Genomic DNA, 27,055 nt, shown 5'->3' with positions numbered 1-27,055 from the left:
CACTAGACGACGTCATTTTCAACAAAATTTTAATATAATATAATATGAAAGTCGAGCTTTCATACTAGTTTTTTTAATGCATCAAATTATCATTTTTCAAGAAATTAATCACTTTCTAATTTTTGTTTACAGCGCCAACCTTGACCCTCTCCAATCGAATTCCAATCGCTGATGGAGTAACTAATTTGTCCTTGACATCACCTTTTCTCTCTCTCTCTCTCTCTCTCTCTCTCTCGTTTTAAGTCATTCCAGTCCAGTGTACATATAGCTGGGGCTAGGGGATTTATTGGGATCGGTACATATTCCCATGACATTTTAACTGAGATCAAATCCTCTTTTGTGTTCTCTCTATATCTTCTTCCTTGTTATTCTCTGCACTACTTCCAAAGCTGCCATGGCAACTCAAGCTCCAACGGATGATAACTATAGTTCCAAATACGTCAGTCTCTCTCTCTCTCTCTCTCTCTCTCATTTTTACGGTTTTGATTTCTTTTATTGCGAATAAGGGTGCAAACTGCAAAGTAGTTATACGCATTTTCTGTATTAATTAGAGCATGTACACCAAGCAAGAGGTATTTTACCCACTCAATACTCCACTTTTTTTATTTTACCTACTCAAATCTTTCTCTACTCTACACCAATACTCTCTATAATCCTCTCTATCTAATAATATATAAAGAATGAGAGAGAATGAAAAAGGTAGCAGGGAGGAGAGAAAAAATAATTTTTTAGTGAATAGCTCTTGAAGATTGCTCGGTACTTCTGGAGAGGATTTTCTGTAAAGGGAAAATAGCTATTAGTTTACCTAGGCTGATGCAAGGTGGTTTTGGTGTCCAAAATAGATAAAATAGCTAAAAAGTAACATTTTGCTAGTCTTGTGTACATGCTCTTACGCATTTCTATGATGTTACTTAAGCTTCTTCTTTTTTTGAGAAAATCTTTTTTTAACGGCGGAGTCGTGAATAGTTGTTTGCGGAGCCAATCGCGACCGTCTAAAAATGTTTTGGATGGTCCGGATGTCAAAGAAACTTTTCCGGGAAAGAGTTAAACTTTTCCTACATGAAAGTTTTATTAAAATCCGGATTGTTTAAAACACTTTTGAACGATCGCGATCGGTTGCTATTGTAAAGAACTTGCTCACGGCTGAACCGTGAATAAGTTTCTCTCTTTTCTGAAGTGTATCATAGTCTTCGACGTGCTCTAAAGCATTTGTTGATTCTCAATCATATGAAAGGTTGAAACGAAGCTCCCCCTCCCCTCTATATACACATTATACGTGCTAAATACTCCAGCATATTAAGGTTCTGTTTGATAAAGTTGTCAATTTTTTATTTTTGGTTTATGAAAAACAAGAAATGAGTTTTTGTTTATTTATTAAAAACTAAATTCAAAAAATATTTTTGGTGACCATGATAGTTTTATTTATTTATTTTTTGGGCTGCCAAAAGTGTTTTCAAAACAAATGAAAAATGTAATTTTTGTGTTTATTGAATTTCTGCAAACTAGTGGAATTGATTGTGTATTTTGTAAATAAAAACAGTAACACAAATATGTATATGGTGCCTGTTTCAAAAAATATCGGAAACAAAAACAAAAAACTAAACGGGGCCTAAGTGAACGGCGTACAAAAGTAAATCTTGCAAGAAAACTTAAAAACATGTTTCCCACTACTTTTCTGCCAACTAAACACTACAAAAGTCATGGGAAAATTGATTTTTCCATCATTTCCTGTACTTTCTTGGCAACTCATGAACGGGGCTTAAGTGAACGGCATACAAAAGAAAACTCATCACGCGAAAAATTCCACTCATCATACTTAAAGAGCGGTATGAACCAAACATGTTTGTCTTGAGAAAATTGATCGGCTAGTGTGAAATTAAAACAAACGTTTCTCAAAATATTGTAAACCGCTAGATATGCTCCATCTGTGAGATTTTTTGCATATGCAACAAACTTCACGAACAACAAAATCAACGGCTCAGATCATGTTTTAGTCCCGAAATGTGCCCCAAATTAAGAGCACAGCAAGGTCAACTGTGTCCCAGTCACAACAAGAGGCTCAGTCCATAAATAAGTCACGGGTTGAATTTTAATGAAAGTTTTTTGGGAAAAAACTATTGTAAAGAGCTTATACACATCTGAGCCGTGAATAAGTTTCTCTCTACTAGTAATCCTATCATCGTTGGAAGAAAGTCACTTTTTCAGTTCTGTTTATTTGATTTGTTACATTTTCTCTTTTCAAACTAGGAATCAAACAAAGAGGCAGGAGTCGCCTCAAAAAGTTCGGATGCAGCCAGTTCGCCCGAAAGAATGCGTAATTTTGACACGCGGACTGAGAAGGAGAAGGTGATCGACGAATGGCTTCCGATCACATCTTCAAGGAATGCAAAGTGGTGGTACGCAGCTTTCCACAATGTCACTGCCATGGTTGGAGCTGGAGTCCTCAGTCTCCCTTCTGCAATGGCAAATCTAGGATGGTATGCAGGATCATTATCCCCTATATATTCATCTACCTTAAAAGTTCTCAAAGATTTAGCACTTAACCATTACATCTTTCAAGCAGAAAATATATATAATGAACTTGTTTTTCCTCTTTTTCAGGGGACCTGGTGTGACCATACTAATACTATCATGGGTTATTACTTTGTACACACTGTGGCAAATGGTTGAGATGCATGAGATGGTATCTGGAAAACGTTTCGACAGATACCATGAGCTGGGGCAGCACGCGTTTGGTGAGAAGCTCGGTCTCTATGTTGTGGTGCCCCAACAGCTCATTTGCGAGGTGGGAGTGGACATAGTCTATATGGTCACCGGAGGGAAGTCGTTAAAGAAATTCCACGATTTGGTGTGCACTGATTGCAAAGATATCAAGCTTACCTTCTTCATCATGATATTTGCCTCAGCCCATTTCGTGCTCTCCCATCTTCCCAACTTCAACTCCATCTCTGGTTTGTCTTTGGCCGCTGCAGTTATGTCCTTGAGGTAAATCCCTTTTTGTTCTCGGCCAATCCATTATATTTTCGTGGATTTTTATGTCAGTCTTGTTAGAAATATGTAAACCCAATTTGGGTATTTCCTTGTCTTATTTTTGGGGGCTCTTTTGTAATTTTATGTATATTTTGTGTCTTAGTTTGTAATATGTTAAAAGTTGTTTCTAGAAGTACTAGAAATATCTAGTGTTGTGTCTGCCTTTGTAAGAAAAAAAGAAAAGAAAGAACGTAGACAGAGAGAGAAAAAGAGTGGGTTTTTGTGTGCTTGTGATTATTGAAGAAGAAAGCTTTGAAAAGCTCTTAATTAGTGGAGAAGTTTCAGAAATTTGATGCCCAGATAAGTGTCTTTCTGCTGCCTCTCAACCTCTGTTTTTTCTTTGTGATATTTGCTTGTCTCGGTTGGTGTTTTTGGTGCTCCGAAAATTTCAGTTTGTGTGCTGCGTTTCTGCTGCGATTTTGCTCAGTTTGTGACTGTTTTTTGGTGATATTTGTGTGTGCATTTGGGCCCTTATTCCCCCCAACAAGTCTGCGTAACCGATTCCATTTAACATGGCATTTCCTAAAAGGGAGCTTCCTTATTCAAAATAGTTTCCTAGTAACTAAGGTTTAATTTTTGTTCTTTTTTTTTTTTTTAATGTTGCAGTTACTCTACAATTGCTTGGACTGCTTCTGTTCACAAGGGGGTGCAGAAGGATGTGAAATATGGCAAACCTAATATGACCACGCCGGGAAAGGTGTTCGGTTTCTTTAACGCCTTGGGCGATGTTGCTTTTGCCTATGCTGGGCACAATGTGGTCTTAGAGATTCAAGCCACAATCCCTTCTACCCCTGAGAGGCCATCCAAGGTCCCTATGTGGAGGGGAGTCCTCGTTGCCTACATAGTTGTGGCCTTGTGCTACTTCCCTGTCGCTATAATCGGGTTCTGGATATTTGGGAACCAAGTCCAAGACAATATCCTCATCTCATTGGAGAAACCCACTTGGCTCATTGCAATGGCTAACTTGTTTGTCGTTGTTCACGTAATAGGAAGCTATCAGGTACGTACGACACACTTTGTTTTGATGAAGTTGGTCAAATGATTTCCCAGTATTGAATGAGTTTTGGGGCTTTTTCTGTCTAATCTTTCTTTGTGGTGGTTGTTGATTTAGATCTACGCAATGCCAGTGTTTGACATGATAGAAACTCTTCTGGTAAAGAAATTGCGCTTCAAGCCCAGTTGGATGCTTCGCTTTGCTTCACGAAATATATACGTGGGTAAGTGAACTCTACTCGTAATCCAAACTGCTGCATTACATTGAAGGAGAAGTTGAATTCTTCTCTCATGTTGATATCATTTCTCCCTTTTCTTGCAGCTTTCACAATGTTTATCGCGATAACCTTCCCTTTCTTTGGTGCTCTTCTTGGTTTCTTCGGAGGTTTTGCATTTGCACCAACAACATTCTTCGTAAGCAACTATATATACATACAGTTCTTTTCTTTACTAAAATTTCAGAAAATGGTTCTCACAACTAAAATCATACAAATATCTTACTCTGTCATTATTTTCTCTCTTTCATATATATTTTTTGGCTCCTTTCTGCAGTTGCCTTGCATCATGTGGCTTGCCATCTATAAACCGAGGAGGTTTGGTTTGTCTTGGTTTGCTAACTGGGTACGAGCGGCTCGAAACTTGACTTTGATTTTGTTATACTATATTTTTTTCCTTTATGATTTGAAGTTTAACGCGGATTAATTAATTCGAATTGTAGATCTGCATTATCCTGGGTCTTCTTTTGATGATTTTCTCGTCCATTGGAGGGCTGAGGGAAATTATAAAAGATGCATCGACATATAAATTCTACTCTTGAGCAACTCTTGTCTCTCCAAATTGGAAGCAGTGGCTGTTGAATTATACCCAGAAGGAGAGGCCTATATTATGATGGCGCAGAAACGATCACGGAAAAATAGCCAAGTCGGATACATGGACTGACAAACAAATGCGAAGACCTCAGATGAAAGCTTCTGGAGGACTTTTTTCAAATACTACTAAAAACTACAGCTTGTTTTTCATTTTCATTGATTGGTGTGCATAAATGTCATCACTCTTTGTGTTTGTTCTTGCTGTTATTTTCTCGAAGTCTGCTTTTTTCAATTGTTAATGGGATTGGATTCTAATTCTTGATGAATTTTTGATTATGAAAGGTTGGTTTGAGCTTTATTTTTGTTGCTTCCACCTCAGGCCATCCATCCTTGTACTTCCTAAAGCTCTCTTTCAATATCTGAAAGACTTCAGTTAAACGAAGTCTCTCATTGCCCATCGTTTGGCCGGCCTGGGTACCCTGACAATCAATAGCTAACTTTTGTACCACAGATGACTAGGGTGTGTGTCCATCACTAGTACGAGGCAGGGGCTCTCAGGTGAGCACACTGCGTGTGAGCGAGGGCGTGAAGCTAAGGCTCACCTCGTCTTAGAAGAGTTCAGTTTCTAGCATCCGAGAAGGGACTCTGGACTGGTACGATCGCGGATGGTTGGAGCATTAGGTATCACGTACTGAACTTCTCGAGCCTTTTTGTTCCCTGGTTGATCGTGGTTTTGTGGGAAGAAAAGGACAAAATCATACCAAAATAGGCGGTATTAAGAAAGAGAATATTCTATAAAATAAAAATCTTAATAATAATCCAACTTGCCGTAAGGAGAGGGTTCGAATCGACGATTCTTTCTTGACTTTTGCTTGTCAAATCTTTCCAAAAATACTTCGTGATTTGTTGTAGTACATCAGTATAACGAAGGATTCCAATCAACGATTCTTCCTTGATTTCTACTTGTCAACACCTCTCTAGAAAATCGTTGCGATTTCATCTACACCATTAATCCGACAAAATGTCACAACTTTTCAATTTCGGTCAACGTGATTTATTATATTTTTTTAGCAATGATCAACATCAATACTGAAAGATGAATGTGTTGGGTTATTATTTAGTAGGAGTATTAAAATGGGACCTGTAGTTGAAAATGGGCTGGCAATGAGTAAGGTCCAAGCGAAGAAGTATTATTTGTCTTGAGAGGTGGTTTGCCTTTATGATCAAACACTAAGCTTGAAAATTGTAAATAAATATTTATTTTTTAAACAGGTTTAGTGGAATAGGAATTATCCGTGGACAAAAACCAATGCCGAACCGTGACTCATGGATTGATTCGGAACCAGATCGTAAGACTTTTGGTCCGGGTGCGGATTGAATTTTCTTAGAACCGTGACTTGCAATTCGGCCCTCAAATTCTTAAGAATCCGAACCCATCCGAACAGTGCATAGCCCTACTTTATAATGTGTTTGGGTTGTTGTTTTTTTTTTTTTTTTGCGTTTGTTAGTTCTACGTTATTTTTATTTATTTATTTATTTATTGTAGATTATTGGTTCGTTTTCAACAAAAGAAATTTAAAATGTAAGAGATTATTTTCAAAACTAAATTTTTTTCAACAAGCATAAAAATAATCCAAAACAGACAGATTTTGGATTTTTTTTCTTTATTTGAAGAAATTTTAGCTTTGAATACGTTTTAGATTCCTCTCATCGAGATAAACCAATAATTTATAAAAAAATTGACGCAAAACTAACAAATGTGAATTTTTTTTGAATAAAAACATAAAAGGTCCACAAGGATTATAAAGCGAAACCATGTACTCCTAATATTTCTTTTCTCAATACTTTCGGTTTAGAAATTCATAACTAACTCTACTAACATCCTATCATGTGGCAAGAAAAAAAAATGAGAAAAAAAAAACGATGGAAAATTTTTGAAGTGATCATGACATGGGTCTTTGCCGTACGTTTGTTGTTACTTTTCAAATCCCCAAACCATGAGATCTTTTCAAACGATGCACCCAAAGCTTCAATAGATGCGATCAATTAGATAACTAATAGGAATAGTGAAATTTATAGTATCTCATGAAACATCTATATTATAAAACAGCCCAGAAAAGGTCTAGATATGCATTATCGAGAATATTCAATTGTATTTCTATGTCAAGGTTGTAGTAGTGATCATATTTCTTTTTTAAACGGCACATATAATATTCTTCTAATAAATCTCTCTCCTATCTCTCATTCATTTTTTAGGCAATGTATTCCTGTTTAAATATTGTCGGTGCCAGTCTCTAAAGGGTAATTGACGCGCGCTATGAAGATTGCATTAATTTGTTGGATAGAACAATCGGATGAATAGAAGGGATAATTTATTTAACAAAGTTGAGATTATATTATGTTCCGAAGCGCCTTAACGAGCATACCCTGAAAGTAGATCCAAAGATACATAATCGAAAGATGTAAAAATATCTTCTCAAACAAAACAAAAATTGTAAAAATAAACGTAGAGCTAGAAGACAACAACTAGTTAGTTATTGGGATGAATAGAGTTGGAAAAGACGATGGAGTTCCTACACAAACAAATATTTACTTGCCAATAATAAAAAAAGAAAGACTATCCATTAAAGTTTCAAGTTGAAATTTTCAACATGTTGCTTTAATCTATAGGGTTGAAGATACGATAAAATTGCAAAAAAGAAAAAAATTTGGCTTAAATATAAATTATAAACATCACCAATGTAATTTGAATGCAACCCCAATGATTGGGTAGCAACACTAAAGTATTGTGCGGTTGCGTGTGCAAATCCTACGGAGAGCTAGAGAAGCTTAGCGTTGAAAAATAACTTCTTCTAGCTATCGTAAGACACCAAAAAAACAATGCAATATACTAGTATTGGGTATGAATTGAAAGTTAATTATATTAAATTATAATTGGAATTAGCTGCTACTTTTGGATATTAAAAGTTACCTTACAATTAACTCTTTATTCCAATCAGCTAGGCAGCATATAGTAAGCTCATCCTCTCCTTGCAAAGTGCTTGACGATTTTCTTAGTCCTAAATTAATGGGTTGTCCCAAGCGTAGGGTGGAGACCGTCGTAGCACAATATCCGGTAAGTCCGGAGTCGAATCCACAAAGACGGTGATGTGTGCTGACTAAAAATTCGGATTGTTATAATTTAAACAGGCTCTTAGGTAGCCACCTTTGTTGTTTTGATTGAGATTAACTAAAACCTAGAAATTAATTGAACTTTTCAGATAGCACTCGTAATCAGTCCAGATTAACCTGCTCCATTAAGTGTTCTAAAAAACGTTCAACTTTAGTTTGGAAAAGATACCCCGCAAGATGCGAAACCTCATGATCGCCGTTTACCTATGCGCAGCGAAGAATGAGTTTTGGACCCTCATTCCCCCGTTCACATGGGCTCCGACAATGCCCGGGTTCGTCCACGGGAAGTATTTTTCAATCTAAAATCGTTTTCTTTATTATTTGAAATTAAGAGCAGTGTCCGAACTGATCACAGTATGCTAATCACCCTGCGATCCTACCCCGACGACTACTCACTAATCATCATTGCGCATGAAACAGAAGAAGCTCTAATTTGAAACATGCTTCCGAATACTAAATAAACAGAAGAAACAAATTAAACAAGTTCCAACGAACAATTATAATGAAAGACAGAAATTAATACGAATTACTGAAGTGCGCGTACTCGAGCAAAGCTTCAAAAACTCGAAGGTAAAAAGAGCTCGAAATAAACTAAACAATAATCGAAGAAAGGAATCGGCAGACCCCGTTCTTGGTTTTCTCTTTTTGAACCCTCGCTACTGCTGTCTTCCTTTATATAGTAAAGGATGATGCTATGGTGTCTCCGGTCATTTTGGGGACACCATAATTTTTGGCATAATTTTACCATTATGAGCATAACTAAAATCAATTACAAGCATAACAAAACCCAAACAAGACATAACTAAGGAATATCCAAAAAATCAACCAAGGCGTAACTAAACCCAACCAAGACATAACAAATAAGTTATGCCTTGCTATGGTTTTGGTTATGCCTTGCAATAGTTCTGTTATGCTTGTAATGGTTTTGGTTATACTCATAATAGTTTTGTTATGCTAAAAATTACGGTATCTTCAAAATGACCGGGGACACCGAAGTCATTCCCTATTGTAAAACCCTATTCCTTCGTTACCCGTCAAAGCCGTGTACGCCACATTAGCTGCCGAGAATTGGCTTAGGTTTAGGCCTCATTCTTTTACTTGGCCCCAGCCGTGTACCTCATGGGCCCACCTAAGTAAAGAATGTGCCAATTCCTTTTCTTATTTCACGTTTCGGCCGAAAGCCCAATTCAGTCATACCAATTAACAAAAGGAGTGGTGCTACAGTTCTCGACGGGAGAATTCCCGATCAGAATCCCGACGCCTCACTGGGCACACTCTGGCCACCAGACGGCCGATCCGAGCCGTCCAAAAATTCTAAAAAAAAAAATCGAGTGGCTTTACACCAGAATATATAGCATCCGACATGTCTAAATGGCCGATCCAAGCACTCCATTTTTGGCTGATCCAAAAACTCCAATTTTGGCCGATCCAAACACAAAAATGGATTGTTTGGATCGGCCATCTACACACGTCAGATGCTGTTTATTTTTTTGAATTTTTGGACGGCTCGGATCGGCCGTCTGATGGCCGGAATGTGCCCGGCGGAGTGTCGGGATTCCGGTCGGGATTTTTGGTCGGAAGCTTAGACTTTCTGTAACAAAAGATTTACTTTGGGCCCACCAAATACACGTGTGAGTTGGAATATTTTCTGCAACTCATTTCACTTCAAACAGACAACACACCACTGTGCTGGGGAGGAAAAATTATATGGCGCAATTCACACTTCCATCAGCAACTAACGTATTAAGCTTCCAAAGCTTCCAAACACCTACAGTACACAAACTAAGCATTAAACTTCGAATAATATAAATGGGACTTAACAAAGATAAATTAAGGAGCGCTAATGTGAATATTTATGCGGCTATCACAAAGAAGTTAATACCATACTATATATCGATGAGTAGAATCTCTGAAATCAATTAAGTATCTCCGCCGCTCCTCGGAACCAATACCATACTATCACGTCATCAAACAATATAAAACAAATAGGAGAATCACGTGAATGGGAGAACCACAAAGCTGTGTGGTTTTGTACTCTAGCTTGGGTTAAAAACCAACTATATATTCCTCGAAGCAAAATCACACAGCACGTGATTCTTTTATTTGTTCTGTACTGTATGATGACACGCATGGCTGTATGATATTGGTTTGGAGGATCAAAAGAGAAAAGAAATTAGTGGATTCTTTTGGGTAATGAAGAATTAATGTCCCGATGAACAGGACTAATATCTTCAACCCCTTCTATAGCTCTTTTCATGTGTTTTGCATGAGGTGGCCCAAAGGGCAAATCGGTTATTATTGAGGAAAATCGATTGATCCTGCAATCTTGAAGTGGTAAGCCCTGTCGAGACAAGTCAATTAACCACTCTGGCAACCCTTTGAGGTTAATTAACCAATACTTTGAGAAGTTTACCATGAGAGTAGTACTACTGCGCATCCAAAGAGATCCATAATCGAAAGATGTAACAATAAACTTAAAGAAGAGAGCAACGAATTTCTTCTTCTTTTTTCTTCTTTTTTTATCGGCAAGAGAGCAATGAATTGATTGGATCAGTAAGTTCCAAGTGATCGATGATGGAGTATTTATCAGACAGAGCCTAAGTGAACGGCGTACAAAAGAAAACTCATCATGCGAAAAATTTCCACTCATCATACTTCAAGAGCGGTATGAACCAAACATGTTTGTCTTGAGAAAATTGATCGGCTAGTGTGAAATTAAAACAAACGTTTCTCAAAATATTGTAAACTGCTAGATATGCTCTATCTGTGAGATTTTTTGCACATGCGACTAACTTCACGAACAGAACAAAATCAACGGCTCAGATCATGTTTTAGTCCCGAAATGTGCCCCAAATTAAGAGCACAGCAAGGTCAATTGTGTCCCAGTCACAACAAGAGGCTCCGTCCATAAATAAGTCACGGGCTGAATTTTAATGAAAATTTTTCGGGGAAAAACTATTGTAAAGAGCTTATACACGCCTGGGCGTGAATAAGTTTATCTCTTCTAGTAATCCTATCATCGTTGGAAGAAAGTCACTTTTTCAGTTCTGTTTATTTGATTTGTTACACTTTCTCTTTTCAAACTAGGAATCAAACAAAGAGGCGGGAGCCGCCTCAAAAAGTTCGGATGCAGCCAGTTCGCCCGAAAGAATGCGTAATTTTGACACACGGACTGAGAAGGAGAAGGCGATCAACGAATGGCTTCCGATCACCTCTTCAAAGAATGCAAAGTGGTGGTACGCAGCTTTCCACAATGTCACTGCCATGGTTGGAGCTGGAGTCCTCAGTCTCCCTTCTACAATGGCAGATCTAGGATGGTATGCAGGATCATTATCCCCTTTTCATTTACCTTAAAAGTTCTTAAAGATTTTCTGTAGAAACTTTGCTTGAGTTGATGATGTTGGGAAATAAAGTTACAAAGATAAACACCCACACACACACACAGAAGAAAGATAAAACAGTACCACCAAGTTTACGTGGGTGGAACCAATGCATGAGTCTTGATGCAGCGCAGTCTCCTTTTATGAAATTATTTGCAAAAAGAAAACATGAACAAGTATGAACTAGAGGTATTCCCTGTTCGAAGACACAATAATGAGATAAATCGTTTTTGTTTAATTCAATCTTACAAATGAATATAAATGGGGTGAAAGAAACCTAGACAACTTAAGGGAAAATTAGGGCCCCTAATCAAAGGAAATTCGAAAATTACCCAAAAAGAAAAATTCTAATTTGACTAGGAAATCAAATACTAGAAAGAAATATAAGGTATCCAAAACATACGGCAACTAAAACGGAATTTCCTATCAAAAGCTATTAGCAATCTAAATATTACTATAAACGGCAAAATAGGCCTTTTGGAAGGCAAAACAGCATTGAACGACCGAAAAGCGTCCTTGATCATCTTCTGTATTGATCAGTTGGCCGTTTCGCATCAACCCTAAGGCCCATGGGTTAATCAGCCACTGTCGCTCCGCCTCCAGTGTGGTTTGGGCTGTGCTCGGTCCAATCGCTCTAGGAACGTGGACGCGACCTGCCGTACATCAGTCCTTTTAGCACTTAACCATTACATCTTTCAGGCAGAAAATGTAATGAACTTGTATTTCCTCTTTTCAGGGGAGCTGGTGTGACCATACTGATACTATCATGGGTTATTACTTTGTACACACTGTGGCAAATGGTTGAGATGCATGAGATGGTACCTGGAAAACGTTTCGACAGATACCACGAGCTGGGGCAGCACGCGTTTGGTGAGAAGCTCGGTCTCTATATTGTCGTGCCCCAACAACTCATTTGCGAGGTGGGAGTGGACATTGTCTATATGGTGACTGGTGGGAAGTCACTGCAGAAATTCCACAATTTGGTGTGCCCAGATTGCAAAGATATCAAGCTTACCTTCTTCATCATGATCTTTGCCTCAGCCCATTTCGTGCTATCCCATCTTCCCAACTTCAACTCCATCTCTGGTTTGTCTTTAGCAGCTGCAGTTATGTCCTTGAGGTAAATCCCTTTTTGTTCTCGGCCAATACATTAGATTTTCTTGGAACTTTTTTTTATGTTAGGCTGACTACACGAAGAGCACTGCTAGTTGATCCCAATTATAGCCGTTATGGTACAATGTGATTATTTTGAGCATCTACACCAGAATAGGACAACTGAACCTCAATTCTCTTCGATTTTGAAAGAAGACGAAGATAATTGTGACAGATTCCCTATTTTTCCCATGCGGCATCTTATGCCGTAATAGTTCATCATAGGCCATATATTTAAATGTTTAAGATCCGTCTGCTTAACCGATTCCATTTAACATAGCATTTCCCAGGGAGGGAGGTTCCTTATTCAAATGAGTTTCCTTGTAGCTACGGTTTGATTTTTCCTCATTTTATTTATCTTGCAGCTACTCTACCATTGCCTGGACTGCTTCTGCTCACAAGGGGGTGCAAAAGGGTGTGAAATATGGCAACCCTAATACAACCACGCCGGGAAAGGTGTTCGGTTTCTTCAATGCCTTGGGTGATGTTGCTTTTGCCTATGCTGGGCACAATGTGGTCTTAGAGATTCAAGCAACAATCCCTTCTACCCATGAGAAGCCATCCAAGGTACCCATGTGGAGGGGAGTCATGGTTGCCTATATAGTTGTGGCCTTCTGCTACTTCCCTGTTGCTATATTCGGTTTTTGGATGTTTGGGAACCAAGTCGAAGACAACATCCTCCTCTCATTAGAGAAACCCACTTGGCTCCTTGCAATGGCTAACTTGTTTGTCGTTGTTCACGTTCTCGGAAGCTATCAGGATCAAGTTGTTCAAATGAATTGACATATTGATGGGTTTTGCGGCTTTTTGTCTAATCTTTCTTTATTTCTGTGGATCGATTTAGATCTACGCAATGCCGGTGTTTGACATGATAGAAACTCTTCTAGTAAAGAAATTGCACTTCAAGCCGAGTTGGATGCTTCGCTTTGTTTCACAAAATATATACGTGGGTAAGTCAGGAACTCTACTCTTAATCCAAACTGCTACATTACAAATATCTTCGTTATGTTGAATAAGAAGTTACATTCTTCTGATGTTGACATCATTTTACTCCCTTCTATTGCAGCTTTCACAATGTTCATTGGCATGACCTTCCCTTTCTTTGGTGCTCTTCTTGGTTTCTTCGGAGGGCTTGCATTTGCACCAACAACATTCTTTGTAAGCAACTATACATACGGTTCTTTTCTTTACCGAAATTTCAGAAAATGGTTCTCGCAACCAAAATCATACAAATGTCATACTGCCATTATTTTTTCTCTTCCATATATTTTTTTGGCTCCTTTCTGCAGTTGCCTTGCATCATGTGGCTTGTCATCTATAAACCGAAGAGGTTTGGTTTGTCTTGGTTTGCTAACTGGGTATATATGAACGGCTTCAAACTTGACTTTGATTTTGTCATACTACTATATTTTTCCTTCATGTTTTGAAGTTTAAAGCGGATCAATCAATTTGAATTGCAGATCTGCATTATCCTGGGTCTTCTTTTGATGATTTTCTCATGCATTGGAGGGCTGAGGGAAATTATACAAGATGTCAAGACATATAAATTCTACTCTTAAGCAACTCTTGTCACACCAAGTAGGAAGTGGCTGTTCATAATTCCTAGATGGAGAACCAAAGCTTTTGAAATGGTCAAGTAGAAGAAAGCTTCCAGGGGACGTTTTTTTTTCCCCATAAATTACAGCTTATTATCGTTACTTGGTGTGCATACAAGTCATCACTCTTTGTTTGAATTTATGTTTCTTCATGCAATTTGCTTAAACTACGGATTGGACTCTAAATCTGTATGAATTTGTGATGACTAAAGGTTGTTTGTGACTTCTATTTGTGGTGATTTATATCAAATAATACTCTCTTTCATAACAGCCATCCTTCTATTTCTGAACTCTCTTCGAATATTGTAAATACTCCATTTATTTCGTTAAGGTTTGTTGATTAATATTAGAGGTAGCAAACAGGCGGGTTTGAGCGGGTTGAAACGGATTGTGGGTTGAATATGGGCGGGCCAAATACTGGTCGATAGTAGACGGGCTAAAATAGGTCGGATCGAATATGGGTCAAGCCATGCCCAAACCCACCTGACCTGACCAGTTTTACTTTTTTTTTTTAATTTTTAAAATTTATTTATTCATATTCTTCGATTAAAATTATCTTTTTGTTTTTAGATACTACAGGAGTATATATTTTGGATGCAAATGCTCACATCCTCTCCTACAATACTCACTAGGGGTCGAGGCACATGCGATGCATGTGCACATTAGATTTTGATCAAATTTGCAAAAATTCGATCAAACAATAAACGGGAAGCTATTGTCAAAGTCCGACGTACACATGCATCGTGTGTGCCCTAGCCTCTAGCACAGTTTAAAAGGAGAGAGACCTCAAATAGTGCCCCAAACAGCCCAATCAATTTGGGTATAAAAATCAATTCCAATTTGATAAAACAGAGAGAGAGAGAGAGAGAGAGAGAGAGAGAGAATCTTACCATTTTTTGGTCGAAGCCTATAAATCCTTGCAAAAATCCATGAGAGAGAGAGTTAGTAGGGTTTCTTTTTTTTTTTGGTTTCCTCGGGTGCTGGCAATTGCAGAGATGGGAAGAGGAAACAATAACCATGTACAGCACTTATTTGCAGTTACATAGTGGAGCAGTTTGTGGGTGGACTTTTTACGCCTTTGTCTTTTCAGTTATTGAAGAAGAATGGCATTTAACTTGTGAATAAAAGATTCTAGAAGGATAAATTTGAAAGATGAAAAATTGTGACACAAAATAGGAGACACCAAACTATTACTCTCCTTTTATATATTAAAATTAGAATAGATTTAACGAGGACAATTCTCTGTTTCTTTCTGACATAACACCTCTCTCTCTCTCTCTCTCTTCTCAGATCTGTCCTCCATTGAAAATTCTGCCATGCCGTGGTGAACTTATTTGAGGCGATGAATCAGATGAGTGAAGAACACGATCGGCGATCCAATTATCCCATTTTGTATCGAGTGTGTTTCCTCGGTTTCGTAAAAATAAAGTTCTGATTTTGTCCAACAAAACCTTTGCTAGTTCGGTACCATACAGTGAATACAGGGTGTAGGAGACACCCATGACCCATCCAAACTTTCAGAACTATTACACTAATCCACCACTCTCATTCTCTCTCCAAAAAGCAAGATTTGCAGGGTTGGGTGGGCTGTGAGTGGGTAGAAGATGGATTTTCACTCTGGAGATGGAGAAAGCGGTGAACTTGGATTTTACGAGGAGAGAGAGAGAGAGAGAGAATCTGATCGAATAATAAAGACCCAGAATGGTTTTGTCCAGAGGCGAGAAACTGAATTTTTACCTTAACTGAATTCATCATTCGTAGGTGAAAAGCCCCGGTAGAAGAATGGATAGGTTTTTTTTCTAGTTGGACCCATTACCAACCCATCTAAATCCATAAAATCAATTGATTTATTAAGTTGGCCCAATTAGAACCCATATTTAGATATGGGTGGATTTGGACTAATTATAAATGAATGAGTTTGGGTGAAACCATGTTACTGGACCCAAATTGACACCTCTAATTAATATCACTTGAGAGATAAGCTGGGGAAAACTTTTGTTGAAGAAAATGTTCTCAACTCATGGTATGTGATAACCATCTCAAAGCAGAAACTCTCAGGCTAGGCACAGGTCATACCTAGGGCTGCAAACTGGCTGAATTGACCTGAACTTTAGAGTGTTTGGGTTTGTTTGTTAAGTTTTTAAGCGAACTCAAGTAGAGCTCTAGCTCAATAAAAATTTGAAGAGTTAGAGCTCAAGCTAGGCTTGCCTAGATTTGACACTACATTCCAAACCTTGGGTTCCATGGAGGTTTGTCCGGTCGTTAACTTCAAAGCTCCATAATTAATAGAGTTGCCTGCAAGATGGCCTGGACATGTGGTTATAATAAAGTAGAAAGTAGACAGTAGTCAAGTGGTTGAGAATGTGACTATCACTTTAGTTCAATCAGATAGTCAAGAAAACGACTACATTCTAGTATGTGCATTGAATATTAGAGGAATGCTAAACAACTATGTTTACTGGAAATATGGAACAACTTATACTCCTATTTGGTAGTAGGAGTATTCCATAAAATTTATCTTTTTAACCACTCTACTACCATCCTACTGTGTGGCAACAAAAAAAAAATGAATTTTTTTTAAAGTGATCATGACATAGGTCTTTGCCGTTCGTAGTTACTTTTCAAATTCCCAAGCCATAACTAACTGTAGTGAAATTTATAGTATCTAGTGAAACATCGTATTATAAAACAGCGCAAAAAATGTCTAGGCATACATTACTGAGAATGTTCGATCATATTTCTATGTCAAGGTTGCAGTCGTGATCATTTCTCTTTTAAACGACATAGATAACATTAATCTTCTAATAAATCTCACCCCTATCTCTCATTCATTTTTTAGGCAATACATCCTTGTTTAAATATTATCGGAAGGCGTCTCTAAATGGTAATGCACGCTACGAAGATTGCATTTGTCGGATAGAACAATTGGCCGAATAGAGGGGATAATTTATTTAATAAGTTGGAGATTATATTATGTTCTGAAGTGTCTTGAGGAGCATATATACCCTGAAAGTAGTAAAGTGCATCCAATACATAATCGAAAGATGTAAAAATATATTCTCAAAAAAAAATAAAAAATGTAAAAGTAAACGCAGAGAAGACAGCAAGTCAGCAACTAGTTAATGGGAGGAACAGAGTTTGAAGACGATGGACTTCCTACACAGACAAATATGCACTAGCCAATAAATAAATTAATATTAATATTCATTAAAGTTTCAACTTGTTGCTTAAGAGCATCTCTACCAGCCCCGCTCCAGCTCCGGCGAGGTGGAAGTGGCCAGCCAAACTCCTCTTTTCTGGTTTCCAGAAGAGTCGGCAGCCCCTCGCCAGTTTGCCCCCTCGCCTCGACCAGCGAGGTACGGAAGGTTGGCTTGCCCTCTGCTCCTTTCTCTCTCCCGCAAAACACACCGGCGACGAGATTTCCCACTCTCACGAGTCAGTGAAGACGTGATTTCTCATCGTCGTTGTAGTGAAAGACTAGTGAAGACGAACATTTGATCTGCAAAATCCAAGGTTGGTTCCTGTTTTTGTAGCCCCAAAATCAAAATTGACTGATCTTTTAATCGGTGGCTTTGGACGCTGGGTTCCTTTCTTGTAGCTTGGAAATTGAAATTAAAATCGACTGATTTTCCACCTTCCTAGATTTGGGTTTGGGGTTTCGTTGGAGAGAATTGGGAAGTCCATGGGAACCTCAACCTGAGATCTGGGAAAAAGTCGAGAAACTTATAGGTACACCGGGGATACCAAGTCCTATGGTATCCCTTTCGGGTCCGTTTCTCATTTTTCGGTTATTTTTCGATTAAATTTGGATGATCGATTTCGTTTATTTTGTAGAATTCGGCGAGAACCTTAATCGTGCCAAAAATTGTGTTCATCAGACTTTATTTGATACATGATCGGCATACGTGAAAATGGAAGAAAACCAAAACTGAGTAAAAAAAATCAAAACTGGGTTTTGATTCAATGTGTTTTTGGACTCAATTTTGGTTTTCTTCAATTTTCACGTGTGCCGATCATGTATTAAATAAAGTCCGATGAACACAATTTTTGACTTGATTAGGCCCCGTTCCGGAACGTAGAAAAAGCCATTATTTTTTAAGAAGACAATTTCAAGCTAAAAAATTATGGATTTATTGAAATCTAAAAATATGCAATATGGATCTTGTTTAAAATCTTTTATACGATGCAAAAAAATATTTTAAAAAATATATTTTATTTATATTATTTTTGAGTTTGAAAATATGAAATAAGCTGCTTATTTTTTAAGAAAGTTTCTGAAACGGAGCCTTAGAGTTTTTGCTATACTCTACAAAATAAAAGAAATCGATCATCCAAATGTGATAAAAAATAGCCGATAAATGAGAAATGAACCGGAAGGAATACCATAGGATTTGGTATCTCGGTATACCTAAAAGTTTCCTAGGAAGTCTTGGGAAGTCAACAGCTGTGTTCTCTTTTGCCTTGGCTGTCGGGTGTATCAATCAATCATTTGGCGGCTAGCTAACTCATTTTTCCCAAGCAAAATGGCTAAAATTTTGGTTAGCTTGTTGGAGATGCTCTTAATCAATATGGTTGAAGGAGAAATTAATCCATGCCCTGGGGTATGGTCACGTGGTGCCCCAAAAGCTATCTGCACCATACATTTTAGTGGTCCGCACATACTTGTGTGGTGCAGAGATCCCCTGGGGCACCGCATGACCATATCCCAAAGGCATAGTATAATTTTTGATATGATAAAATTGTAACAAAAAATTTATTTGGTTTTAAATAAAAATTATAAACATCACGAATGCAATAGGAATGCGACTAGGGCAGTTAGCCTTGTGATTGTGTAGCAACTCTAAAGTACTGTACGATTGCGTGTGGAAATCCTATGGGGAGGAGCTTAGCGTGAAAAGATATCTCAACTTCTATTGTAAGACCCAAAAAAACCAATGCAATAGGAATAACTGAGGTGCACGTTTGGACACGTACACCTTTGACCATCGAACCAAAAAAAAGATACTCCTTCCGTTCCATTTTTATTGTCTATTTTCGTTTTTCGTGTCGTTCTTTTAACGCTTATATCTTCCAATATGAATCTCAAAAAATATGCAATATGGATCTAGTTTGATAGTTCTCGATTAGATCTATAATACAAAGTTTTCAAAATTATGAAAAACATTATAGATTGGGAGATATAAGCGTTGAAAGAACGGCACGAAAAACGAAAATAGACAATAAAAATGGGACAAAGGGAGTATAAATTTGTACCCTATATAAGCACAACAAAAATTATTTTCAAGAAAGGGAGGGGGGGGCATTCCCATGCTAGTTCCTGTTGGAAGAGTAACAAAAATTATTTTCAAGAAAGGGAGGGGGGGGGGGGGGGCATTCCCATGCTAGTTCCTGTTGGAAGAGTAATTAATCTCATCATCTACTAGCGAGAGCCCCATCTAATCTCTCATCATCTACATACCATGGGAGTGCATGTTTGCCAAAAGAAGTTTTAGCTAGTTTTTCGATTTTTTTTTAATTTGAAGGAATTAATGTATATGTGGTGGATATTATAAATTCAGGTTTTAAGTATTACTAGAATATCTTATTCTAATTATGTCCCTCCTAGTCATGAGGTCTGAGAGTCTCCTCACAAAAAGTTTTCTTGCAATACAATTTTAATTCCGATTGATTAGGTGCGATGTAATAAGCCAAGAGCTCGCCACACAAAAAGTTGCCTGCAGTTAAATCTTTATTCTAGTTACAAATCGCGTAGTGAGCTCATGGCTCTTCTCGTCTGCAAATAGAATAGTCAAGATGACGTATGCTAACTTAGATATCCGATCTGTTTATGACATTATGACAAATCAAACAAGAATGTCACGGGGTATGAAGGGAGGAGTTTTTAATAATCACTAGACGACGTCATTTTCAACTGCTAATAATGAAAAGTTTTGATATAATATGATAGTCGAGCTTTTCTACTATTTTTTTTGATGCATGAAAATATCATTTTCCAAGAGATTAATCACTTTCTTTTTTTGTTTACAGCCCCAACCTTGACCCTCTCCAATTCCAATCCCTGTTAACTAATTTGTCCTTGACGTCACCTTCTCTCTCTCTCTCTAACAGCTCGTTTGGATTGAGCGATTTCGGAAGAAAAGAAAGGGGAAGGAGCTGAGGGAGACTCAATCTCACCTCCGTTTGGATGATCCACAAGGCGAGAGAGGGTGAGGAAGGGCGGGAGACGAGAGCCCCCTCAAAGCCCGATTTTGTTTCTTGCCACTTTTGGCTCGATTCTGTGAGAAAGGAGAAGAGAGAGGCAAGTGGGGAGCGTGGGTGAGAGTAGATCTCACTCGCTTAACTTCCGGCAGCGCGTGCCGGCAACGACGACATTTTTGCGTTGTCGGACTAGTGGCTGTGCGGTTGCCGGAGAAGAGAGAGGAGAGTTTCAGGTTGCCGGAAAAGAGAGAGGAGAGTTCTAGGTCGCCAGAGAAGAGACCAGTCGTCGGAGATGGAAGTGAGAATTTGATTATCACGTATATTTAGATGGATTGGTGAGAAACCACACCCCTTTCTTTTCTTCTCTCACTAATAAGGGAGACCAATCCCCTTTCTTTCCCTTTCTCTCCTGGGCAGCGAAAGAGGCTGTAAAACTATCTTGTTTAGAGAATTTATTGGGATCGGTACATATTCCCAAACATTTTAACTGAGATAATTAATCCTCTTTTGTATTCTCTTTATCTTCTTCATTGTTATTCTCTGCAGTACTTACAAAGCTGCCATGGCAACTGAAGCTCCAACTGATGATAACTATGCTTCCAAATACGTCAGTCTCTCTCTCTCTCTCTCTCTCTCTCTCTCTCTCTCTCGTTCAAGTATACATAAGACATGGTAGAACCATTTCTCAAGTAAAAATCACGAAACAGAAATATAAGAAATAAGACAAAATTTAAAGCAAAACAATCTGGCTTGTGCTCGAGGTGAAATAAGGCACTTCTTTTTGAGGCGCGTAGAATCCTCTGTGCCGAAAAATCTTGTGCCTCTGTGTCGAGGCACCAGGGTTTTCGGGACAAAAGAGATCGGAAGCGCCCCTCTTTTTGGTGTTTATGTTACACATTTTTGCTGTATATATATGTTATGTTTTTTTCTGGTTAGTGCGCAAGGTGAATTTGAAACTGTATGGTATGCAAAATTTTGAATCATGGTAAATATGAGACACTCATATCTTTTGGGTTATTAATTACGCATTTTTCTCATTAACCTTTTTGGATCATCTTTTGTTTTGTATTTTTCTCATTTTGCATTAGTTAGATGATAATTAGTTTAATTTTGTCTAAAATTTTTGTAATGAACTCCGTTATGTAAGTGTCGATGGGCTCTATATCAATACTATAATCTTACTTGTTGACAAGAAAAATTACACATTTTTCCGGTTTTAATTTCTTTTATTGCGAATAGGGGTGCAAACTGCAAAATTATGCATTTTTTTTTACTATTAATTAATTATGCATTTGTTTGATGTTACTAAAGCTTTTTTTTTTTTTAAGTTGTATCATAGTCTTCGACGTGCCCTAAAGCATTTGTTGATCCTCATATGAAAGGTTGAAAATTGAAATCAAGCACCCCGACCCCTACCCCTTCCCTTTCCATTATACCTGGCGTGCAAAAAAAACCCATCACGCGAAAAATCCCACTCATCATATAGGATCCGGGGCTCTGCTGCCCAGAGGGGGCAGCAGCCCCAACCCACACCCACATTTGGGGACAAAACGTTGCCGTATTGGGAAAAAAAAATTCCTTTGCCAACCGTTTGCAATCTTATAAAGCAGAAACGTGATTATGAGAGCTTTAAAGATAAAATTTGATTATGTCTCTTTAGAATAATATGATCAAAATAATAAGATCTTCACATCTGTTCAAACGGATTAAAAATTGGAGCACTTAATTTTTTAACCATATTTTTTAATATATAAATGGTCTAAAAAAATTAAGTGCTCAAATTTTCACTCCGTTTAAATCGGTGCAAAAACGTTGTTATTTTGATTATATTATTATTCTAAAGGGTCGTAATTAATTTTTTTATCTTTAGGGCTCTCATATTAAATATATGCTCTTTATTTAAGATCCTGTGAAATAAAAATGTGATTATAAGAGTCCTATAGACAAAAATTAATTATGACCCTTTAGAATAATATGATCAGAATAACAAAATCTTTGCACCGAACATGCATGTTTGTCTTGAGAAAATTGAACGTCTAGTATGAAATTAAAACAAACATTTTCCAATTGTACCGCTTGATATGCTCAATTTGTGTGATTTTTTGTATATATATGCAACAAATTTCACGAACATTATAACAAAATCAACGACTCAGATCATGTTTTAGTCCTGAAATCGTGTGCCCCAAAAATGAGCCATTTTCCACATTTGTTAGTTTTTCATTAATTTTTTGTGGATTATTGCTTTGCCATAATGAGGAATCTAAAAAATAAAAAATTGCGATCGAAACTTAAATTTTTTGAATAAAGACAAAAATAAGTCAATTTGTTCGTCTTTATTCAAAAAATTCGATTTCAATTGTAATTTTTTATTTTTTTTAGATTCTTCTCGTCATGGCGAAATAATAATCCAAAAAAATTGATGAAAAACTAACAAATGCAAAAAAATTTAAATAAAGACAAAAAAAAAAACATTTGGCTTATTAGACCAAATGACCCCTTAATATTAGGGAGAAAGTCACTTTTTCAGTTCTGTTTATTTAATTTGTTACATTTTCTCTTTTCAAACTAGGAATCAAACAAAGAGGCGGGAGTCACCTCAGAAAGTTCGGATACAGCCAGTTCGCCCGAAAGAGTGCGTAATTTTGACACGCGGACTGAGAAGGAGAAGGTGATTGACGAATGGCTTCCGATCACCTCTTCAAGGAATGCAAAGTGGTGGTACGCAGCTTTCCACAATGTCACTGCCATGGTTGGAGCTGGAGTCCTCAGTCTCCCTTCTGCAATGGCAGATCTAGGATGGTATGTATGTAGGATCATTATTTATCCCCCTACTCATTTACCTTAAAAAACATTCTTTAAAGATTTTTAGTAGAAACTTTGCTTGAGTTGATGATGTCGGGAAATAAAGATACAAATATGAACATGCACCCACACAGTCACAGAGAGAGAGAGAGAAGAAAGATAAAACACCAAGTTTACGTGAGTCGAACAAATGCATGATGAGTCATTGATGCAGCGCAGCCTCCTTGTACGAAATTATTTGCAAGAAGAAAACAAGAACAAATATGAATTAGAGGTGTTCGAACACTCAATGATGAGATAAATCTCGTTTTTCTTTAATTCAATCTTACAAATGAATATAAATGGGGTGAAGGAAACCTAGACAACTTAGGAAACAATTAGGGCCGCTAATCAAACCCTAATCAAAGGAATTCGAAAATTATCCAAAAAGAAAAATTCTAATTTGACTAGGAAATAAAAACCTATAATGAAATATAAGGTTGCCAAAACAGATGGCAACTAAAACGGAATTTCCTATCAAAAGTTATTAACAATCTAAATATTACTATTAACGGCAAAATAGGCCTTTCCGAAGGCAAAAATATCGAACGTCCAAAAAGCATCCTTGATCATCTTCCGTATTGATCAGTGGGCCGTTTCGCATCAACCCAAAGGCCCACGGGTCAATCTGCCACTATCGCCCCGCCTCCAGTGTGGTTTGGGATGTGCTCAATCCAATTGCTCAAGGAACGTGGATGCGATCCGCTCTACATCAGTCCTTTTAACACTTAACCATTACATCTTTCAAGCAAAAAACGTATTGAACTTGTTTTTCCTCTTTTCAGGGGAGCTGGGGTGACCATACTAATACTATCATGGGTTATTTCTTTGTACACACTGTGGCAAATGGTTGAGATGCATGAGATGGTACCTGGAAAACGTTTCAACAGATACCATGAGCTGGGGCAGCACGCGTTTGGTGAGAAGCTCGGTCTCTATGTTGTGGTGCCCCAACAGCTCATTTGCGAGGTGGGAGTGGACATCGTCTATATGGTCACCGGAGGGAAGTCGTTAAAGAAATTCCACGATTTGGTGTGCACAGATTGCAAAGATATCAAGCTAACCTTCTTCATCATGATCTTTGCCTCGGCCCATTTCGTGCTATCTCATCTTCCCAGCTTCAACTCCATCTCTGGTTTGTCTTTAGCAGCTGCAATAATGTCCTTCAGGTAAATCCCTTTTCGTTCTCGGCCAATACATTAGATTTTCTTGGTACTTTTTTTTTATGTGAGGCTGAAAACATGAAGAGCACTGCTAGTTGATCCCAATTATAGCCGTTATAGTACGACGTGATTATTTTGAGCATCTACACCAGAATAGGACAACTGAACCTCAATTCTCTTCAATTTTGAAAGAAGACGAAGATAATTGTGACAGGTTCCCTATTTTTCCCAATTGCGACATTTTATGCCGTAACAGTTCATCATAGGCCGTATATTTAAATGTTTAAGATCCGTCTGCTTAACCGATTCCATTTAACATAGCATTTCCGAGAGAGGGAGGTTCCTTATTCAAATGAGTTTCCTTGTAGCTACGGTTTGATTTTTCCTCATTTTATTTATCTTGCAGCTACTCTACCATTGCTTGGACTGCTTCTGTTCACAAGGGGGTGCAAAAGGGTGCGAAATATGGCAACCCTAATACGACCACACCGGGAAAGGTCTTTGGTTTCTTCAATGCCTTGGGTGATGTTGCTTTTGCCTATGCTGGGCACAATGTCGTCTTAGAGATTCAAGCAACAATCCCTTCTACCCCTGAGAAGCCATCCAAGGTCCCCATGTGGAGGGGAGTCATGGTTGGCTATATAGTTGTGGCCTTCTGCTACTTCCCTGTCGCTATATTCGGTTTTTGGATGTTTGGGAATCAAGTTGAAGACGACATCCTCCTCTCATTAGAGAAACCCACATGGCTCATTGCAATGGCTAACTTGTTTGTCGTTGTTCACGTTCTCGGAAGCTATCAGGTGCAGAACAACCAATTTCTTTTGATCACGTTGTTCAATGAATTTGACATATTGATGGGTTTGGGGGCTTTTTGTCTAATCTTTCTTTGTTTCTGTCGATCAATTTAGATCTTTGCAATGCCGGTGTTTGACATGATAGAAACTCTTCTCGTAAAGAAATTGCACTTCAAACCGAGTTGGATGCTTCGCTTTGTTTCACGAAATATATACGTGGGTAAGTCAGGAACTCTACTCTTAATCCAAACTGCTGCATTACAAATATCTTCGTTATGTTGAATAAGAAGTTACATTCTTCTGATGTTGACATCATTTTACGCCCTTCTATTGCAGCTTTCACAATGTTCATTGGCATGACCTTCCCTTTCTTTGGTGCTCTTCTTGGTTTCGTCGGAGGGTTTGCGTTTGCACCAACAACATTCTTCGTAAGCAACTATACATATGGTCTTTTCTTTACTGAAATTTCAGAAAATGGTTCTCGCAATCAAAATCGTACAAATATCATACTGTCATTATTTTTTCTCTTCCATATATTTTTTTGGCTCCTTTCTGCAGTTGCCTTGCATCATGTGGCTTGCCATCTATAAACCGAAGAGGTTTGGTTTGTCTTGGTTTGCTAACTGGGTATGAACGGCTTGAAACTTGACTTTGATTTTGTCATACTACTATATTTTTCCTTTATGTTTTGAAGTTTAACGCGGATCAATCAATTCGAATTGCAGATCTGCATTATCCTGGGTCTTCTTTTGATGATTTTCTCATCCATTGGAGGGCTGAGGGAAATTATACAAGATGCCAAGGCATATACATTCTACTCTTAAGCAACTCTTGTCACGTCAACTAGGAAGTGGCTGTTCATAATTCCTAGATGGAGAACCCAAGCTTTTGAAATGGCCAAGTTGGAACTAATGGGACCTTAGAAGAAAGCTTCCAGGGGACCTCTCTTTTATTTCATAAATTACAGCTTATTATCCTTACTTGGTGTGCATTGATCAAGTCATCACTCTGTGTTTGAATTTATGTTTCTTCATGCAATTTGCTGAAACAAAGGATTGGACTCTAAATCTGTATGAATTTGTGATGACTAAAGGCTGTGTGTGACTTCTATTTGTTGATTCTGATTAATATCACGTGAGCGAAGCTGGGGAAAAACTTTTGTTCAAAAAAATGTAAATTCAAGTCATGGTACGTGATAACCATCTCAAAGCAGAAACTCTCAAACTAGGCACAGGTCATGCCTAGGGCTGCAAACAGGTCGAATCTACCCAAGCTTTAGAATGTTCAAGTTCGTTCGTTAAGTTTTTAAACAAATTCAAGCCGAGCTTGAGCTCAATAAAAAAAATAAAAAATTGACGAGCTGAGTTCAAGCTGGGCTTGCCTAGTTTTGACACTACATTCCAAACTTTGGTTCCGATGGAGGTTTGTCCAGTAGCTTCATAGCCCCGAAATTAGTCGAGGTGCCCGCAAGTTGGCCCGGACATCTTGTTATAATAAAACTGAAAGTAGACAGTAGTCAAGCAAATTATTAGTGGTTGAGAATGTGACATTACTTTATTTCAATCAAGATCCTCAAGAAAACGAATACATTTTATATCTGCCATTGAATATTAGAGGAATGCTCAACAACTATGTTTACTGGAAATATGGAACAACTTATATTTGGTAGTATCCATTAAATTTCACCTTTTTAACCACTCTAAGTATCGAACTGATGTCATTGTACTTTTTGACACACCCTTGGATTTGATCTCAATTCTCAACCCAAAAAAAAATATCGAACTTGCAAGGTGAAGAAGAATCCCAAGAGCTTATAACCACACGACCAAACCTATATAATTAAGCAATGTGAGATATTAGGATCGTCACAAACCACCAAGCTCCACAGATGACATCCATGGCAGTATTGTATCTTAGTCCAGCCTA

At 37.9% G+C, this 27,055-nt stretch overlaps 2 protein-coding genes across 3 annotated transcripts; both read left to right on the top strand.

The window, feature by feature from the left end:
- Positions 1-267: 267 nt before the first annotated feature.
- On the top strand, positions 268-26,257 carry LOC131303973 (lysine histidine transporter 2-like). 2 transcript variants are annotated; one of them, XM_058331058.1, is made up of 8 exons: positions 268-439; positions 2,248-2,477; positions 2,602-2,985; positions 3,637-4,030; positions 4,142-4,247; positions 4,346-4,437; positions 4,576-4,644; positions 4,742-5,190. In XM_058331058.1, the coding sequence occupies exons 1-8, from the start codon at positions 395-397 to the stop codon at positions 4,838-4,840; spliced, it is 1,419 nt and encodes a 472-aa protein (XP_058187041.1). In that variant the 5' UTR covers positions 268-394; the 3' UTR covers positions 4,841-5,190. The 2 variants fall into 2 exon arrangements, with proteins under 2 accessions (XP_058187041.1, XP_058187042.1); XM_058331059.1 differs by lacking the exons at positions 268-439; positions 2,248-2,477; positions 2,602-2,985; ... (3 more) ...; positions 4,576-4,644; positions 4,742-5,190 and adding exons at positions 20,879-20,935; positions 22,901-23,130; positions 23,958-24,341; ... (3 more) ...; positions 25,688-25,756; positions 25,855-26,257.
- On the top strand, positions 11,105-14,113 carry LOC131303975 (lysine histidine transporter 1-like). The gene is made up of 7 exons (XM_058331060.1): positions 11,105-11,320; positions 12,120-12,503; positions 12,901-13,300; positions 13,380-13,485; positions 13,602-13,693; positions 13,825-13,893; positions 13,996-14,113. Exons 1-7 carry the CDS (start codon positions 11,154-11,156, stop codon positions 14,092-14,094), a joined length of 1,317 nt encoding a protein of 438 aa, XP_058187043.1. The 5' UTR covers positions 11,105-11,153; the 3' UTR covers positions 14,095-14,113.
- Positions 26,258-27,055: the final 798 nt, after the last annotated feature.

The sequence above is a fragment of the Rhododendron vialii genome, chromosome 10a (assembly GCF_030253575.1).
Source record: "Rhododendron vialii isolate Sample 1 chromosome 10a, ASM3025357v1".
Classification (NCBI taxonomy): Eukaryota; Viridiplantae; Streptophyta; class Magnoliopsida; order Ericales; family Ericaceae; genus Rhododendron; species Rhododendron vialii.
This window is presented reverse-complemented; position numbering and strand designations above follow the sequence as displayed.